Genomic DNA, 14,752 nt, shown 5'->3' with positions numbered 1-14,752 from the left:
TTGACTTAGAGACAGTTGAAGGTCTCCTAAAGCTTCCCAGGAGCCTCCAGATGTATGATGTCACAGGAAACGCCCCATGCACTGACCAGGAAATGACCCAAAACAACATTCCCTCCAGGAAATTCATACTGTGGATGATCCATGACCTTTTAAACATAAAACTAAGAACACTCATGGAACTGTACCCAAAAAACCTCACGTTTTACACTTACCTTTAAACAAGGGCTTTTTGAAAATAAACAATTGACTGGCTATACATCTTCATTTTACATATGAACCCAAATAATCTGATGACTTTCTCACTGTGTATATTCACCAACACAGAGAGTTCTGAGAATTGTATATGGATTTGTATATAATGAGAGTTTTGAAGAAAGTATAAAGAAAGATGTCCTTTGATGTCTAAATAGATAAATAAATGTTCTTTGATGTCTAAATAGATAAATAAGCCGCATAATTCAGACAAAGGCATAATATTCAGTTCAAAAGAGAAGTATAAAACCAAGCCATGGGGGACATAGGACATTTACAAGTATATCTCCAGGAAGCCATCACAATGGCACATCTGCATGATGCCACCAAGGCCACTGCTTGCCAGGACTTCAGTGGAGCAGAAGGCTGAATAAGCAGGCAGGGACGCTGATTTCTATAGCAGTGGGGAAAGATCATCTTGCATTTGTCTAAGGGACAGGATGAACAAAATGAATCCTGGTATGAGCTGTAGACTTTAGATGACAATGATCATCAAAACACAGGAGATATTTATAGAACATTTGTAGTTCCAGCTACGCAGGAGGCTGAGGCAGAAGGTTCACTCGGGCCATCAGTTTCAAGACCAGCCTGGACAACATCATGAGAGCCCTATCTCAAAAGAAAAGGGACTGGAATTAAAAAGGAGGGGAGGTCCCATTTATAATAACTACATTTTTAAAAGCATCAAGGAAGCGAAAGATTTCTACACTACCTATAAAACATGGATATAAAAAAGACAACACAAATAGGAAAATATTCTATTTTCATAAACCTGAAAGAATATCTATTAAAAAAAACTACTACCCAGATCAGTGCAGAAATTCAATGCAATTCATATCAAAATGCCAAAAACATACTTAATAGAAATGAACGATACAAAAATTCATATGGAACCATAAAGGACTACCAAAACCGCATGGCAGAGCATGCGTGTTAATTGTAGTTAGCATTCAGGAGGCAGAAGCAGGCAGATCTCTGAGTTTGATGCCAGAGGTCCTCAGAGCAAGTTCTAGGACGGCCAGTGTGACACAGAGAAACCCTGTTTTGACGGAAGGAAACAGAAGAAGTCTGATTCCAAACACAGGACCAAGTCATATAGCTTAAGCAGCTCAGCGCTGACATAATAGGCGTCTGAGTCAATGGTTCACAACCTCGCACTCAGGAATAACTGTGTTTCCAGAACCAACTATGCTTCAACAAAACGGCCTGCCAGAAATGCACTGCAGAATTAATGGTCTGTTTAGTAAATGGCACTGGGCAAAATGGATATTCATAAGCCAAGAAAGAAAGAAAGGAAGGAAGGAAGGAAGGGAGGGAGGGAGGGAGGGAGGGAGGGAGGAAATATCCTCATCTTTCATCATTCACAAAATTAATTTAAGATGGGTCAGTAGCCTAAACAGCAGACCTACAACTATGACAAAGCTACAGTAAATCCAGGAAACACCAACACGGAGCTACATGATATTTTGGGACAGACTCCTACGTCACTGGCCATTACAGCAAAAATAGACAAAGACTATGTCAAACTCTAGATTCGTCACTGCAAAGGACATATGCAACAGAGCGACTGTTCATATGTCAAACCTCAGAATGGGGTGAAATGTCTATAAACTGTATGTCTAATATGGGGCTCACATCCAAAATAAACAAAGGACCACATATCTGTGGCACTAATTGGGAAAAAAGGACATGAAGTTGGGAGGGAGATATAGTTCCTGGGAATATGGAGACTTGAATATGACAAAGATACATTTTATACATGTATGAATTTAGAGTATTAAAAGTATTCTAAAATGTATTCCTTAACCTTGCAACTGAGCATGCTCAACAGTGGGTATGTATGGGCATCCCCCCTCCCCCAATAAAATCCTGCTCTCTCTCCTTGCATGCTGCATGCAGGGCAGCTGCTTCCATTCTTACAGGACAACTGTCTCCACTCTTGCATCTCTCAGCTGAGCTTGTTTGTCTTTCCATTCACCAAGATGGGAACACACTGTGTTCAGAAACAGTCCTTGTCCCCTCCCCTCCATCTTCCACATGAAAGCCCCTCCCCTACTAAATCTGGGCGTGCTTTATCTGGCACTATAAGTTAGGTTGCATCTTTTTAGGGGTAGGGACTCATTATGTGGATCAGACTTGCATTGAATTCTTGCTCTTCCTGTCTCAGACTTCTGAGGGCTTAGACTACAGGCCTGGCTAAACTGCATCCCTTAAAGCTCTAGTACATAGAATTTTAAAGAATTATACAATGTGCAATTTTCCTGTCTTCTTTAACTTAAAATATTTGACACTCATCCATATTGTACATATTTACTTTTGTATACTAATATTTCCTTCTACAGATTTACCATGATTTGGTTATTCTTTTATCTGTCTAAGGTCATTTAGGTTATTTCCAGTTTGAAAATAAAGCTGTTATAGAAACAAAAGAAAAAAGAAAAAAAGAAAAGCACTCAAAAAATAACTGTACTTTAAGATATTCAAAAGACACAAGCAAACATCTGCCAAGAGAAGATGCACAAGGAACTGGAGAGATGGTTTAGCAGTTAGCAGCAATTGCTGCTCTCCCAGAGAACCCAGCACACCCGTGGAGCTTTACAAAGTTCTGTAACTCTCGTTCCAGAGATTCATGCACCCTCTTCTGGCCTCCATGGACACTATGTGATACATAGACATACATGCTGGCAAAGCACCAAGACAATAAAACAAATATATATATATACATATACACAAATAAGTGGTAGTGTGTGTGTGTGTGTGTGTGTGTGTGTGTATGAAAACGTTCAGCTTCACTAATCACCAGATAAACCAAGACAAAAATCACAATGCTACATCACCCTACTCCTGTTAGAAAGGAAGTTCTCAAAAAGACAAAATTGACAAGCATTAGCCAAGGTGTGCACCATTCTTTGATAATATCCCTCAGAGCACATACTGTCATTACTGCAGAAGTAAACCTGTCTTTACACATGTGAATACAGTTATATGCATGTGCGTCTGTGTGTGTGTTTCAAACCTTTGCATTTAGACACCATCGGATCTCCTGGGTCTCCTGGGTCTCCTGGGTCTGCAGTTTTCCAACTGCAAATCTCAGAGCAACTCAGTCTTCGTAATTACATGATCCAGCTGCTTATAAACATCTTAATGTGTGTGTGCACGCATATGTGTACACACATGTACACACACATTATTACCAGCATCAGTTCTGTTTCTCTATGGAGCTTTAATGTGCAGCTAAAAGTCTATTACTTTTTTTTTGAAATTCTAAAAGTTGTCTAAGACCAATAAAATCCAACAAGGTAACTGAAATGTATGAACTAAAAATCTCATTAGAAATATAGTCAATTAACTGCCCAATCTCACAAAAAATCAAATAGATAAAATGAAACAAAATGTTCTCCTGGAACTACAGAACAGCTATTCATAGGCATGGGTTGGGACCACAAAGTACCAGGTATCAGTCAACATAAAGTTCCTCTTTAGAAACCAATCTATAGTAATATCATCCCCAAACCACAAAGGTGTGTGCCACTTACCCCAGTGTAACAAAACCACATAGAATTTCTGACACATCATCTTTCTTCAGAGGTGTACACCTGGAAAACAATAAATCAAACACAAATCAGTACACATAGAAAAATTCATATGTACTGGCAGTCCATAGGAGGAAAAAAAAAAAACAAAAGAAAAAAGATTACAAATAAGTCTTCAAACTTGCATGTTCAAATATATTGGGTCAACCTCAGAGAACCATTTCATATTAAATATATTGGTTTGTGTGTATGTGTGTCATATGTGTATGTGTTTGTAGTGTGAGGTAGTATTATGGTGTATATGTTGAATATTATGTGGGGTGTGTGTGTGTATGTGTGTGATATGTGAATGTATGGTTCATATGTGTGTGTGGTGTAGATAGGATATGATGTATGTGTTGTATATGTATATGGTGTGTTTATGGGGTGTATGCTATGTATATGTGTTTGGGGTGTACATGTGTGTTGCATATGTGTGGCCTATTATATGTGTGTATATGTGATATGTATATATGTGTATGTATGTATGATGTATATGTGTGGTTGTGTGTATTTTGTAATATGTTTATATGTGTATATAGTGTGTATACATGTATGCAGTATGTGGTGTATATGTGTGGTCTATATGTATGTGTGTACAAGAATGTGTGTGTGTGTGTGTAGTGTAGTGTAGAATATTAAGCAGAGTATTTGTATAGTGGAGGGGCTCCATTACTGTGGGCATCTTGGGACCAAAGGGTTTATCTCGTTTGTATTTCCACACGATTGATCCATCATCATCAAGGAAGTTAAGGTACAAACTGCAGGAACCTGGAGGCAGGAACCTGGAGGCAGGAACCTTACCAGCTTCATCCACCAGCTCTCTTACAGCACCCAGAACTACCAACCCAGGGTGACAATGCCCACAGTGAGCTGGCCCTCTCACATCAATCATCAATCAAAAACGTTGCATAGCAGGCTTTTCCACAGGCCAATCTGTTAAGGGCATTTTCTGCATTGAGAGTTCTTCTTCCAAAATGACTCCAGCTTATGTCACATTGACAAAAAACTAGCCAACACAAAGGGTATGTGATATATATGTAATGTACTCTACATATGTGCATTTGTGTTTACATATGTGCATTATGTTACGTGCATGTGTGTAGTGTGTGTAGTACATGCACATGTGTATGTATGAGGGTGTGCTATGCGTACCTGCTAGTGGATGTGTACACATGGGCACATGAGAGGCATCCATTTGGGTGTGCTTGCATGTGGTGGCATGACCTTGACTTGGTTGGTGTCTTTCCTCAACTACTCTCCACTTGTATCTTTTTTGGTACAGGTCTCTCAATAAACCTGAAACTCATGAATTCAGCCAGGCTGGTTGGCCAATGGACACCAAGGACCCTCCAGTGTCTAGCCCTCCAGCACTGGACCTACAAGAGGATGACACTGTCTCCAGCTTTTCACTGGTTCTAGGAGTGAATACTCAGGTCTCTCTGCTTATGTGGCAGGCATTTTGCCAGCGGATCCATCTCCCCCATACCTATATTTGAGTTTTAAAAAATAAGATGTATTTATGTTTTCTTAGAAACATAGTAGGTACTTGTAAATATTTGTTGAATACATTAACCTAGGTGATATACAGCCCTGTAGCTTACAAACAATGCTCTTTAAAGCTATTTAGGAATTTAGGCAGAGAAAAATGACTGGTTAAAATGTACAAAATTTGAAGAAATCTTTAAAGAGAATCCGGAAGCTCACTCATAACCTGATCTGAAAGGAATGCATGAGGACTTTTAGCTATTCAGTCAGTCACCCACCCTGCAGAGTGCACCCGACACTGAGGGCCTAGTAAATACATCGATTGCTCATCTGTTGTTACTATAAACTCGAAACAAAAGAAAATCAGACTCTCTGTTCTACTGAGTGATCACGTTATGGGTTTTCAGAGGAAGATCAGACGGTTCATTTTTATAACTAATGATTACGTTGTCATTTTGATCTACCAAATCCACAAATATAAAACAAAACAGTCTCAGTTAGTGTCTGAATGAGGGATTAGACGGAGCAAAAGTCATTTACAACTGGCTCCAGTGATCTCCAATCTCCGAGCCTATGGAAACATTTGTAAATTAGAAAACCAATTCTGGCCTTCTACTTGCTTTGACAAATATCGCAAGTGGCTCCATCTGCTACTAATGTTTCTGCGTTGTCTGCTAAAGAAGCCTGTATTCCATACTTAAATAAAAGACATTTAAGCATTTCATTTGGATTTCATGAACCACTGCTTCTTCAAGAGCCAAAATTTTAACAAAATATATTTACAGCTTCATCTATCTCTAGTGCCCTTGTAATTTTATATATGCCTACTTTTATTCACTCACTAAGAATAGGAATTTGCCCCACATTCTCATCAATATGCTTGATGCCTAAAGAAGCCAAAAGAGAATGTTGGTGCCCCTGAAGCTCCAGGCAGCAGTGAGTCACGATGTGGGTGCTGGGAACCATACCCAGGACCTCTGTAAAGACAGCCAGTGCTCCTAACCATTGAGCCACCTCTCTGGCCTCTCAAATCTGTTGTAAAGTAAAAAGGACTTCTTCCCAAGTTGGATGATACATTTCTATAATGGTAGCATTTAGAAGGGCAGAGACGTAAGATGGCCATAAAAATGGAAGCCAGCCTGGATGGTATAGTGAGTTTTAGGCCAGCCAGGGTTACATCATATCTCAGAACAAAACAAAATAAAACAAAACAAAAATTTCCCATCATCTTGGTAGGATGGTCTGCCCTCCTTTCCCCAATCCCTCCCACACAGAAAAACTCCCCCACCCCTCAGAGAAAACTGCGGGCTAACATGTCCTTGTCTCCATGTTTCCAGTAACTCATTTGAGAGCGCTTCCCGGGGGCTCAGTTTTTGACCACGGATGAACACAATCCTAGCTCCTAGCATCATCACCCCTTGTCCAAGATTCATAAAACCCCCTTGCTTTAGCCTGGATGTGTTACTTCATTGACCTGCTCCTGAGACATCAGTGAACCTACCGGAGAGCTGACTCTTAATTAACCTGCCTTTATCAACTTTTAATCTGATCTAATATGGCCCATATTTGGGTAAGAAAAATCGTATCACACATGAGACACCGATAAAATGCAAGGAAAAGAAAACAGGGGTTCTGGGGAGATGGCTCAGCAGGTAAGGACGGGTACTGCTCTGGCTGAGGGCCCAAGTTTGGTTCCTAGCAACCACATCAGGTGACTCACACAGAACTCCAATTCCAGGGATCTGACGCCCTCTTCTGACCTCGGTGGGACCTGCACACATAACTATAAAACAAAATAAATCTTTTTTTTAAAATCTCTTAAAAGAGAATTCCTTAACTAAAATATTTATTTTTTTTGTACTTTTCTTATAAGAATAAAATTTGAATGTTTAAACCAGGGGTTGGCACAGTGGCTCTGTTAGCAAAATCACCCGCTGCCAAGCCTGACAGCATGCGTTCAGTCCCCAGGACAGATCCACGGGTGGAAGGAGAGAACTGACTCCTACTGGATGTCCTCTCACCTCCTCACACGTGCTGTGACATACTCATATTCATGTGTTCACATAAATCAATAAAGTAACAAATAAAGAAATAAAATAATTTAAAATAAAAAAATAGGTCTAACTGAATTATGGTCATATATCTTAAAAGTCTAATATTTAAAGAACTCAACTATTTAGAAAGTGAATCCTATTTTATTTACTTAAGTTCATTGGTTCCCCAAAAGTGAATTGAAGATGTGCTTTCCCTTTCCCTGAAGAACAGGGAGGAAGGTAAAGCCCATTGTCAGTCAGTACAGGGAGATGGCGGCAATCGATCGGCCATGTGAAGGAAGCAGTAAAAGACAATAGGAAATCCTAGGGAAGAACTGATTCATAAGTTAGGAATGTGTTAGCAAAAGACTAGGAAGCCATGAGCCCTAAGCGCTGCTTGATAAGGACTAGTCTGAACCTTCTATCAGTTCTGGGTGAAATTCCTTCCCTTAGTCACATGGGTGACCAATGGACATTGTTCTAAAACCCAAGTTCTTATCCCACAAAGGTCTAATATAATTAATATGTATGGTTTTAAAGGCTGTACCTTATAAACATAATAACAATTACAATTAATGAATATTTATGTATGTGCCAGTGGGTTTTCTCTCTGTTTAAAATGAGTCAGTGGTCACATTCTCTCTTGTTCTGTCTCTTTCTCGCCATCTTTCTTTTACATGCACAAGCATGTGCTCTGTGCACACACACACACACACCCCATAACTATGTATGTGATGTATGTGCGCGATTTATCTTTTTTCATCTCCTAGACACCAACCAACTTGGCTTAGAAATTCTGTTGGTGGATACAGCATACAATTGTTTGATTATCTCCTGTTTATAGTTTCTTAATTTTCATAGTTTAGGCACCCAAAATCACAGCTGTCAGTCGAAGCAAAATGAGGAAATATAATTCTGGGAAAAACTAAGTTGTCCTAGCCTTCAAGAGGCAGACATTTGGTAACAGCTGTTCTTAAACATGACTTCACATTTTTAAAAGCCGATTAGAACGTCATTATAGAAGCTCCTGAGAATCTCTGCTTGGTTGTAACCTTTGGCTGTTATTTAGTATAAATAATTACTATACTTAAGAGGGTCTCACTATGCAGCTCTGGCTGGCCTGGAACTCCCAGTGTAGACCAGACTGGCTGCGGTCACGGAGCTCCTCCTACAAGTGCTGCGAGTAAAGGTTACTTTTATCCTATAAAATTTATTTTGTGCCATGTACCCAAATTCATGTTGCATTCTGAATTATCAGCTTCCATTGTTCAAAAAATGTTTCGCAAAGCATACATGTTGGAAGCTCAGCCTACACTGTAGCATTATTGGCAGGTTAAGATTTAACAAGAATTGCTAAGGTCACATACAAGTTAAGGCTATTGCTGGAGTGTTTTGGGTTGGGTTGGGTTTGGCCTTCTTGGCCTTTGTCTCATGCTTGCTTGCAACTCTGCCAGGTTGTAATACATCAAGAAATGCCCCGTACATGTGGCCATTTGTTGTTGGATTTTCCACCTCCATAATCCTGAACTAAATTTGCATTCTCTTTGTTATAAATTCCTCAGTCTGTGGCATTCTGTTATAGCAACAGTATGGAAGGGAACAAGTAGGGGTGGGAGGTGGGGTGAAAAGAAAAAAAAAAAAAAATCCCTAAGAATCCATATTGAATTTCAACTTTGTAAATGTATTCTATTCCTTCTTACAGTTTGACTCTCAAGAGACTGAGTTGAACCCTTGCTCCACACCTCCACAGAACAGGAAATTCTGAAGGTTTGGGGAGTGGGGTCATCTAACTCAAGGAGGTGGGTTCCTACAGGGTGTATTATTTTAGCTGCTTCCAGTCTGTTATGATGTGAACAGTTGTCTTCCTCCACACCCTCCTACCTCCATGCCAGTCTGCTGCAGTGCACTGAAACAAGCAACTAAGGCCGGAATCCTCTGAAATCTTGACCTAAATTAGGATTTCCCTACCTTAAGTTATAGCTGTTACATATTTATTTGATGATGTAATCTCAAAAGTAACTAATAACTTCATCTATAGAAGTAGTTCTCAGCCTGTGGGTCATGACCCTGAGGGGTGTGACATATTAGATATCCTGTGCATCAGATATTTAGCTTATGATTCATAACAGTAGCAACATTACACTTATGAAGTAGCAACAACATAACTTTACGGTGTGGGGGGAGTGTCACCACAACAGGAATTACTGTATTAAAGAGTTGCAGGGTTAGGAAAGTTAAGAACCACTGAATTTCTGTCAATGAAAATAGCTAGTCAGAACAGTCAATCCATAGGAAAAAAACAAAATTAAGCAAACAAACAAGCAAATAAACAAACAAACAAAAATCCTGAACAATTCAGACACACTACTTCTAAGTCCTAGAGTTGAGACTGAATGGAACACACACACAAAATGAAAACTTCTGTCCTCATGATGTTCTTATTCTAATGGTAATGAAACTGAGAAGCACGCACACAGCATTTCACAACATAATTAAACGCTGTGGAGAGAAAAGCAAAGGAAACAGGAAATATATACATTGCAAAATAAGAAGCCGGGCAAGTTCAACTATTGCCTGGAGACATTTGAACAAAGACGTCAGGGAAATGTGTGTAACAGAGCAAACCACGTAGACATCCCAGAGGTGAGAGCTCCAAGCAGAGGAAGCTAAAGTACAAAGATGGTTGCTGATATACTCAGGGAAAGCCAGAAGCCCAAGAGGAGGAAGAGGAGATAAATACAAGACTCCATAGGGGTCTTGTAATTATTACAAAGATTTGGGCTTTGACAACATGAGAACTGGAAAGCCACCAGAGTCTCTGGAGCAGAAAAGAGTCAGGATCTATGTGTATGTTTTACTAGGATTTTTATTTTCGGGGTTGTAGAGAACAGTGGTTAACTCTTCCACAGACCCCCCCACCCCATGTTTGATTTGATTCCCAGCACCCACATAATAGCTCACAACCATCTATAACTGCAGTTGTCATCAATCTGACACCCTCTTCAGGCCTCCATGGGCACCAGAGACACTTACATACATATAGACAAAGTACCCATATACATAAAACTTTATTTTTATTTTGTATATGTGTGTGCACATGCATGTGCATACCCACAGAGACCAAAAGTGGATATTAGAGTCCCCTAGAATTAAGAGTTAGTGGATTGTGAGCTGCCCAATATGGGTGACAGGAACGGAACCACAGTCTTCTGGAAGAGCAACAAGCAATCTTAGCTGCTGAGCCATCTGCCCTGCCCCTACCATGTATTTTAAAAGGAAAACTTTTTAAAGAATAGATTAAAGAGAAAAAAGGATACAAACAGACTAATAAACGGGCCCTTGGAATAATACAAAGATAAGGGCAGTCTGTAATGGCCACTGCAGTAAAAGAAATGATTGTATTTTGGGTTTATTTCTAAAATAATGCAAAGATTATTTATTTACACGTATATGAAGATATATGTGAGCTATGATAGAATGTAAAGGATCAATGATGACTCCCTGGTTTAGGGCCTAAATAAGATGAGAGGGATGACAGACAGCGTACCATGAAGATTCTATCTGGAACATATTGAAATAGAATGTATAGAAATGCCTACTAGACAGCCAAGAGGAAATGCTAAGCAGGAAGCTGGGGAAAGAGGTCCAAGGCTCAGAGCAGGAAGCCAAGACATGAACTGCCATGGTCTAAGTACTCAGTACACAGAGATCACATGGGATTTTCCAGAGTAGAGAATGCAGAGCAAAGACTCCGAAGAGGGGACCACCAAAGCAGACAGAAGGGTGGAGCCTGGGAAAAAGACATTTGGGAAGCACAAACCATGCCACCCTGGATATCAGGGAGAAGATGTGACAGCCCGGCTGGGACAAGGCTGCCAGTGGGTGGAATGGAATGAACACTGAGACCAAATGGCAAAGCTGATGTCATCAGAGACCTACCTGACAGTTCCCTAGGCCTTGAAGAACTTGGGCAGAGCATTCAAAACTGGATAGGAATGAATTGGGGGGGGGGGAATAAAAACACAGAGAATATAAACAGCTCATTAATAATATTTTGCTTTGAATGGAAGAGAAGAAAATAATATTACAGACACAATATATAGCCTAAATAATCTACAAAAAGATACATTCAACATTCATGATTTTTTTTTTCTTTTAAAATAGGCAAAACCAGGCTGGTGGCAGGTAGAAGCAAGCACTGAGACTGGATATCATCATGTCATCTTTCTTAAATAATGAGTAGAAAAGCTTTGGGCTTATAATTGCCCATTGCAATGATTTGCTATTTGGCTTACCAGCCAATACAATCATCTTATGCATTTCTCCCTATAGTTGTCAGGGTTCAAATGTTAAAAACAGCTAAAGACTAAGATCGTGGGTGTGAAAAGACAACAGATCTTTTGCAGATATTACTTAAAAGAGCTGCAGGTGCCACTCACTCGGCAGAGTGCTTGCCTAGGAAGCCCTGGGTTTGATTCCCAGCACCACATACACCAGGTGGGCCAGACCTGCAATCCCAGCACCCAGGCAGCAGAGGCTCCAGAAACCCAAGGTCATCCTCCACAACGAAGTGAGTCTGAGGTCAGCCTGAGCTACATACACACTGTTTGCTTGATGGTGGTGGGTGTGTGCTTCAGAAGGAATAGTCTGAATTGTAAAAGATCAAATCCAAATAGAAACCCTCAAAAGCATGTATGTGCAAAGTCTGGCCAGTAGGTGAACATTCCCACTTTTCTAATTTAATTAAAATTGGAATTTGTAAGTCACATAAAATCTTAAGAATTTGAAACGAGCATAAGCCTTTTCTTCATTTTTAACTCCACAGGACATATTTTTTTAGTATGAGTGTTTGCCTCTAAGGATAAAAAAAAAAATGCAATACAGTATCTGCCAAAAGAATTCATTTATTTTGGCTTTTTCCCCCCTTATTTCCAAGACCTCCCACTTCACAAACACAAACCATTTGGCCCTATATTAGTGATCTAAGTGCGAAGCAATGACTGTTTTTCCTCGATAAAGTCATAGGAGAGTAGAGCCCCACATTGCAAAAGAGAAAAGGGTCTCTGCCAAGCTCCACAGCTCCCCGAGCTGTGAATGAGCTGGCCTGGATCTAAGAGGCAGATGTCTGCAGTGTTCCCCTTGTTTTTCAAGCAAGCACCAGCAGGGTATCTGAGCTCTAAGACTCCCTAGCTAATTAGCACAGAATCCACTTCACTCTGCTCAGTTTCAAAGGAACTGAGCCTCTGCTTCAGGAGGTACTATGAGGACCACAAAGGAACTGGTTGACGACCTTCCCAGCCAAAAGACAGAGAAAGAACTGAAAATAAGTTAAACTGTGAAAGAACTGAAAATAAGTTAAACTGTGTTCATAAAGGAGTACTTCAAAGTCCTTTTGCTTCTTAGATTGCACACAAAGCATTTGTGGGTGGTAAGACATTATTTCATTTTAGACCATAGTCAACAAAATTAGCTAAAAATGCTTCTATGCCTAGCCTAACTGGCAGTGTCTAAATCCCAAATAATTTTTAAAATACCAACAGTAAAATATTTTATGTGGTGAAAAAAAAAAGCTACTGTCTCGTTCTGTACCCACATATGTCAAGGTGTTCTGTTTTTCAAAAATTAAGCAAAAAGTACACTGCCACGTTATAGTACTACTCTGTGTGTGTGTATGTGTGTGTGTGTGTGTGTGTGTGTAGTACTAATTTCTGATTGATCTGTTTAGTTAACCTTTACTATTTTCTGGGATTCATTCCAAGATTATTAGACATATCACTGAAATTGCTGCCTCTGTTATTGAGATTCATTTCAGAGACACTCTGAAGTGGTCTGGAAAACCACTTCTTAAACATTCTGCGCACAACTTTATGCTAAGAAGCCATGAGTGCCACACAGTGTCATTGATGAGAAAGCTACAAATTTTGGCTTTCTACAATTTTTTTTCTTCCAAATATACAACACAAAAAAAAAAGTACTGTGTGAAAGCCACAAGTTATTTATGCAGTTGCAGTACTTCTTTCTTCCTATTTCTTTTCAGTTTTTCAGTGTTGCAGACATTGGCTTAAAGGTAACAGGACTCTTTTAGTGCCAGGTGATCTATTCTTGTATTAATTATATGTTTCCAAATTCTTTACAAATGCCATGTTTTCTCTACCACTATTAACTGAAAAATCCTGAAAACATTGATTGTTAATGCACATAAAAACCCCAACCCAAGACCAATCGAGTCTTTTAGTTTCATGAAATTAGCAAGATTAGCAATTACAGAAGTCTACATTTTTAATATGAGGCACACCTGAGGTATTTTTAAAACGCCCTCAGAAATGAATCCAACCCTCTAAATGTGATAGACAAGAAACCCATGGAGGTTAGGCTAAGCACACACCCCTGAAGATAAATCGGAAACCACAGCTGAACCCAGGTGCTACATCTCTGGGTCCGGAGCGCTGTCGCTGCGCTTGCGTCACTGTCTGGATACACACAGACCCTTCAGGCCCCTCGGAAGAACTCCTCTGCAGGCAGGAGTCCACGAGTAGCGTCGCGCCCCGACACCCAGTGCCTTAGATGGCCTCAACATACCTGGATTTGCAGAACGATTCCTCGGTCGGGTCTGGTTTTTTCCTCACCGCAGCAAATCCTTTTAAAGGAGTGCCCCGGAGCCTGGGGCTCCGCTTGGGGCTTTGGTTGGCCGGAGGGCTGGCTTTTCTATTTGTTTTGTTTCTAATTTGCTCGGGAAGGGGGAAGAGGGTGGGAAACTTAACCCGCCCCACAACACATTTTTCTTCCTTGTGTCTTTCAAACTAACCCACCCTCTTTCCGCCTCCGGGACTTAAGGGGTTGATGTCGCAGCCGCGGGCAGTTTCCAAAGTAGTCAGAGGCCTGGAGAAGTTGCGTGGCTCTCCGCAGGTACCGCCCCAGTCTGCTGCCTGGTCCCCAAACGTCCTGCGTCCTGCGTTGCTTGGGTGGCCTCGCGCCAGGGATTGAGGACTAGAAGAGTGTCCCACCTGTGTCCCGGAGTGGTGTAAGGCAGGGATGCCTGGGCTCTGTGCCGCTGGCTCAGAAGGTGCCGACCACTCGTGCGCGGGCGCGACGCTGCGGGGCACTGGCCACTCAGGTGACTGCGCGGCGGGGACGCTGCGCGCGTGGCCGAGGCGGGAGCTTGGGCAAAGCTATGAGGGCTGATTCTGTCCTCTCTGGCCTTTAGAGCAGCAGGTGTGGGGTATGCTGCAGTAATAATCGCAAGGAAAGTGCCAAGTGGGAAAGAGAACCAGGAAAGAACTCCCATCCCAATAGGAAAATCGTGAGCTCCCTATCCCCTGATGTGCATCAGCCATCACCTCAGCCTTACTTGTCCCAAAGGGAAAGAGGGCATTCCTGCATCTAGTTGATTAATGACCATTTCGTTTT

At 40.9% G+C, this 14,752-nt stretch overlaps 1 protein-coding gene across 1 annotated transcript in view; it reads right to left on the bottom strand.

Moving 5' to 3' along the window:
- Window positions 1–14,405, bottom strand: part of Lepr (leptin receptor) — an 89,243-nt gene extending 74,838 nt beyond the window's left edge. Inside the window, exons 1-2 of the mRNA XM_021159648.2 lie at window positions 13,925–14,405; window positions 3,789–3,848 (exon numbers count right to left, since the gene is read on the bottom strand). Coding sequence (XP_021015307.1) covers window positions 3,789–3,828 — 40 coding nt within the window. The 5' untranslated portion in view covers window positions 3,829–3,848; window positions 13,925–14,405. The remainder of the gene's footprint in view (window positions 1–3,788; window positions 3,849–13,924) is intronic.
- Between the last annotated feature and the right edge of the window lie 347 nt (window positions 14,406–14,752).

Source organism: Mus caroli, chromosome 4 (genome assembly GCF_900094665.2).
Source record: "Mus caroli chromosome 4, CAROLI_EIJ_v1.1, whole genome shotgun sequence".
Lineage (NCBI taxonomy): Eukaryota > Metazoa > Chordata > Mammalia > Rodentia > Muridae > Mus > Mus caroli.
The sequence above is the reverse complement of the archived record's forward strand: the minus strand, read 5'-3'. Positions and strand labels throughout refer to the sequence as shown.